Here is a 4,905-nt window from a genome sequence, read left to right as displayed (position 1 = left end):
TGGTGGGGCGGGACCTGAGGCAGCTGTGGAGAGGCTCCCACCACCCGCAACGGCCGCCGGGCCGTCGCCCGCCCTGAGCCGCCTCTGCCACCCGAACCCCGGCTCAGCCTCCCGCTGTCCCCGCAGACCAACGAGGCGACGGGCTGGCTGGACGGCAGCGCCATCTATGGCTCTTCGCACTCCTGGAGCGACGAGCTGCGCAGCTTCAACGGTGGGCAGCTGGCGTCGGGGCCCGACCCCGCCTTCCCCCGGAACGCGCAGGACCCGCTGCGCGTGTGGACTGCGCCCGACCCCGCCACGGGACGGCGCGGGCCCCGGGGGCTGTACGGTGAGGCGGCGGGGGCGCGGGCGGGCGGCCGGCGAGGTGCGCCCCCCTCGGGCCCACCCGCGCTCAACTCCTCCCCTGTGTCCCCACCGCGCGGGCAGCTTTCGGGGCGGAGCGAGGGAACCGCGAGCCCTTCCTGCAGGCGCTGGGCCTGCTCTGGTTCCGCTACCACAACCTGTGGGCGCAGAGGCTGGCCCGCCAGCACCCGCTCTGGGGGGACGAGGAGCTGTTCCAGCACGCGCGCAAGAGGGTCATCGCCACCTACCAGGTCGGTCGCGCGGCCCTGCCCCCACGTCCTTGTCCCCGGGAGACTCCGCTGCCCCGCAGAGCCCTCCAGCCTTGGACAAGCCCACCCAGAAACACGCCTCCCCAGACAGCTACCGTCTAGGGAAAGCCCCTGAGAGTGATAAGGAGGCAAAGCGCTAGTTCTACCAGAGGTTTTCTCGTGATTGTTATTTAGCTGCCCCTCCCCCCCTGCCCTCGTTCCTCGTGGGCAACGGGAACCTCCGCCCCTCTCCTGTTTGAGTGTGTCTCCCGTGACTGCCCCTGCCTGGTCCTCGTCTCACACCTAAGCCTTCCTTGAGCTCAGATCCTTCCTGGCCTGGCTGCTGCAGCGCTGGCCTCCCATTTCCCCCTCTCTTGACCCTCAGAACATCGCGATGTATGAGTGGCTGCCCAGCTTCCTGCAGCAAGCACCGCCGAATTACACAGGTGAGGGAGTTTGGGGAACACCTGGGCTGAGGGGGCGTTTGGGGAGGGGGAGGGGGTCAGGATCCATAGGACAAAGAAGACAGGTGGGTTCATGTGACGAGAGTTGTGTGAGGGTAAAGAGCCTATTTGTCTTCTTACCCCTGTGGGCAGAGTACCGCCCTTTCCTGGACCCCAGCATCTCCCCGGAGTTCCTGGCGGCCTCTGAGCAGTTCTTCTCCACCATGGTGCCCCCTGGCGTCTACATGAGGTGAGGGAGGGGCTGGCCGAGCAGCACACTGGCAGAGGTGAAGAATAAGTGGTCTTGTGGGCCTGGGGCCTTCTTTACACCCCTACAGTTTCATGGGGGAAAAGAAGCAGAATTTGGTGCCCTGAAACAGCACCCTGGGGTAGGAAGTTCAGTCTTAACAGGAAAATCTCCCCATTTCCTCCTAATGGCTGAACTTCAGTTGTTGAGAGCAGGATTTGTCCAGCAGCTGGGTCACTCTCTTCCCTCCTTCCCTTCCTACCCTGTGTGGACGAAGAGCAACCTCTACCTTCAATCCGCACTCGTTGCCAAATCTCTGTTATGTTCCAGGAAGTTCCGAGGACACCCCTTAGTACTGGCCAGACCCCCTCTGAAGCCCTCACCCCACGCAACCCCACCTCAACTTCTCTGAATTCTCTTACTGCATCCTTGATTCCCCATTTCAGAAACACCAGCTGTCATTTCCAGATGGTCCTGAATGAGGGTTTTGGCAGCTCCCCAGCTCTCAGAGTCTGCAACAGCTACTGGATTCGGGAGGTCAGCCTGGGGTCAGGGGCAAGGGGAGGTGGGTCACGGTCAGTCTCATCACACAGGCTGGGAAAAGCAAGAATTCCAGTTCTTAGGTGTTGCCGCTCCAGGGTGGTTGGAGTTGAAGGGTAGAGTGATCAGAAAATTATCTGGGGACAACAGCTCAAGAGAGTCTAGGACTGGCCAAGGGCCCTTTATCCTGAGGTGCTGCAGTGGTTCTGAGAAGGACCTGGCTTTAGGGAGGGGCCTGAGAACCTACCTTGAGCGTGTTGTTTTTTTCCAGAACCCCAATCTGAACAGTGCCGAGGCAGTGAATCATCTGCTGCTGGGAATGGCCTCCCAGATTTCAGAGCTGGAGGACAGGATAGTGGTTGAAGATCTGAGGGGTAAGCACTGGAGGCAGAGGGGATGAGGGCCCAGAGGTCCGGGAGCCTGGGGACCCTTCTGGGTTAAGCATCAGGCAGACCTAGGGTACCTACAAAGCAGGAACATAGATAAACACACAGCAAACAGCCATTACAAGAAAACAAGCTTTATTCTAAATTACCGACATCTGAGTATGTGGGGGAAGGGTGGCACCACAGTCTCTGGTGCTTAGGTCGCTAAAGGTTTTTGTCCAGTCCTATGCTGAGGTTAAGGAGGTGGGACGGGGAATTTACTGCTTTGTGACTAGAACAGTCCTGAGTGTCAGGGGAAGAGTTTTGCCAGAAAAATTGCCCCTGGTCACACATGATGACAGTGACCCTGCACCAAGGCAGGTCACATGTCGAGGAGTGCTGAGTGTGGGTAATGCCAACAGCCCAGTACAAGGCTGCTGGGCGAAGAAGGGTTAGAGGGACTGAGCCTAGAGCCTGGTCCTCTCTCCTCCTCAGATTACTGGCCTGGCCCTGGCAAGTTCTCCCGCACTGACTATGTGGCCAGCAGCATCCAACGTGGCCGAGATATGGGGCTGCCCAGCTACAGCCAAGCTCGACAGGCCTTGGGGCTGGAGACCCCAGAGAACTGGAGTGACCTCAACCCCAAAGTGGACCGTCAGGTCAGGAATAGTGATGATAATAATGGCAGCTAAAGCTTTCTTGTGGTGATACTAAGTCCTTTACACATGTAACCATTTAATCTATGTCAAGAACGTTACAGAGTAGATACCATAATTATCGCCATTTTACTGATGACAAAACTGGTAAGTCAGTCTTGGAGGCAGGATTTAAATTCAACCATCTGATTCCAGAGTATCCTCACCACTGCATTGTACCATTACTGCAGAGTGGCCCCTGGGTTGGGTGCCATTGTCCTATTCCTGCAGGATCTCGCCCCATGAGTTGGGTGACCCTGAAGCTGCTGATCACTGGGGATAGGCAGTCTGGGTAGTGACACACTGGTCCTCCCACCAGACTTGTCACCACCTGAGGAGTGCTGCCTAGATAGAGGACACTTCCTCAGGCCTGAGCAGCAAGCCAGGCAGTTGATGGGGTCCTGTGTTTGAGGGATGGGGCAGTAGTGGCTGCCCTCCCAACACAAAACCGTATCCACGCTCACACGCTCCTCACTTCCTGTGTGGCCCCAGGTGCTGGAGGCCACAGCTGCCCTGTACAACCAGGACGTGTCCCGGCTGGAGCTACTCCCCGGGGGCCTCCTGGAGAGCTATGGGGACCCTGGACCCCTCTTCAGCACCATCGTCCTCGATCAGTTTGTGCGACTGCGGGATGGTGGACCCCTCCTTAGCACCATCGTCCTCCATCAGTTTGTGCGACTGCGGGATGGCGACCGCTACTGGTTTGAGAACAGCAGGAATGGGTGAGGCCTGCCTGGGTTCCCACCTCAGACTCTACCTCGGCCTGGGCCCCGGACCCTCTGCCTGTAAACAGCACCCGGATGTCCCAGCACCCCTCCCCAACCCCTCTCGGTCTCTTTTCTCATCTGGGTCCCTGGGCCTGAGTTTGCTGGAGACCTGTGTCCCCTTCCCATCCCAACAATTCCTGGCTTTCTCTAACTTAGGCTATTCTCCACGGAGGAAATTGCAGAAATCAGAAACACCACTCTTCGGGACGTGCTGGTGGCTGTCACCAGCGTGAACCATGGTGCCCTGCAGCCCAATGTCTTTATTTGGCAACAAGGTGGGTGGCCTGGGAGAACACAAGCAATGGTGGCAGAGAAGAGAGAGGTTGTGTGGGGATCATTTGGTGCTGTCCAGGGAGCTAGGCACCAGGCAGCTCCTTCTGTGTTGGTCTGGGAGGCCTGCAGTAAGGCCACCTCCCCCAGTAGAGACTAGACTGGTTTGCAGGCTGAACCTTGTGGTCAAGCTGGGATAGATGCTGAGAGATGGGATGTGGAAGAGGAATTTTTGATGGGAACAAGTTCCAGGGAGGAGGGTTTGGGAGGGAGTGGGTACCTTCTGTCCTTTATAGGACAGAAGGGAAGGCTGCCTGGCCAAGGAGTGGGATCCTCAGGCCCTGAGATCTTCTGTGTCTTTCCCTCAGGTGCACCCTGCCCTCAGCCCCGGCAGCTCAGAAGTGAAGACTTGCCCCCCTGTGTGCCCCTGACTGTGACTCATTTCTTTGAGGGCAGTGGTCCTGGTTTTGGCATCACCATCGTGGCTCTGTGCTGTCTTCCCCTAGGTGAGCCCTTTACCCCTTCACCCATTTCTCTTCTGGCTCCCCTCCTCCTCACAGACTGTCCCTGCCCCTCATTACCTGCTGGCCTGTAAGGCTAGCTCCTAGGTACATTTGAAGCCAGACTCAAGGGGCCTTGGGAAGGGAGGGGCGGCAGCCAAAGCCTCAGTGAAGCTGTAGGTGAGGCCACCCCCCCCCACCCAGTGTCTCCCTCTGACCCCCTTCAGTGAGCCTGCTTATCTCTGGGGTGGTGGCCTATTTCCGGGGTCAAGAGCTCAAGAAGCTACAAAGGAAAGGCAGAGAGAGTGTGAAGAAGGAAGCAGCCAAAGATGGAATGTCAGGTGAGATGGGGCCAAGGGGCCGGAAGAGGGAAGGGGACAGATGGGGGGCGGTGCTGCGAGAAAGAACCAGGTTACAGATGTGGGGAGAGAGCCAGGCTTTGGGGGTGCCTGCTCAGACTGGCAGAGTGGAACTAGCCGGGCAGGGGC

At 58.5% G+C, this 4,905-nt stretch overlaps 1 protein-coding gene across 2 annotated transcripts in view; it reads left to right on the top strand.

Moving 5' to 3' along the window:
* Positions 1-4,905, top strand: part of DUOX2 (dual oxidase 2) — an 18,701-nt gene that overhangs the window by 1,750 nt on the left and 12,046 nt on the right. For both annotated transcript variants that reach the window (XM_007467014.1, XM_007467013.1), the window contains exons 5-16: positions 127-328; positions 427-593; positions 976-1,036; positions 1,187-1,283; positions 1,727-1,817; positions 2,092-2,194; positions 2,681-2,844; positions 3,373-3,498; positions 3,550-3,602; positions 3,804-3,922; positions 4,286-4,423; positions 4,645-4,758. In XM_007467014.1, the coding sequence (XP_007467076.1) occupies positions 127-328; positions 427-593; positions 976-1,036; positions 1,187-1,283; positions 1,727-1,817; positions 2,092-2,194; positions 2,681-2,844; positions 3,373-3,498; positions 3,550-3,602; positions 3,804-3,922; positions 4,286-4,423; positions 4,645-4,758 (1,435 nt within the window). The remainder of the gene's footprint in view (positions 1-126; positions 329-426; positions 594-975; positions 1,037-1,186; positions 1,284-1,726; positions 1,818-2,091; positions 2,195-2,680; positions 2,845-3,372; positions 3,499-3,549; positions 3,603-3,803; positions 3,923-4,285; positions 4,424-4,644; positions 4,759-4,905) is intronic.

The sequence above is a fragment of the Lipotes vexillifer genome, unplaced genomic scaffold, assembly GCF_000442215.2.
Source record: "Lipotes vexillifer unplaced genomic scaffold, Lipotes_vexillifer_v1.1 scaffold1010, whole genome shotgun sequence".
Lineage (NCBI taxonomy): Eukaryota > Metazoa > Chordata > Mammalia > Artiodactyla > Lipotidae > Lipotes > Lipotes vexillifer.
The sequence above is the reverse complement of the archived record's forward strand: the minus strand, read 5'-3'. Positions and strand labels throughout refer to the sequence as shown.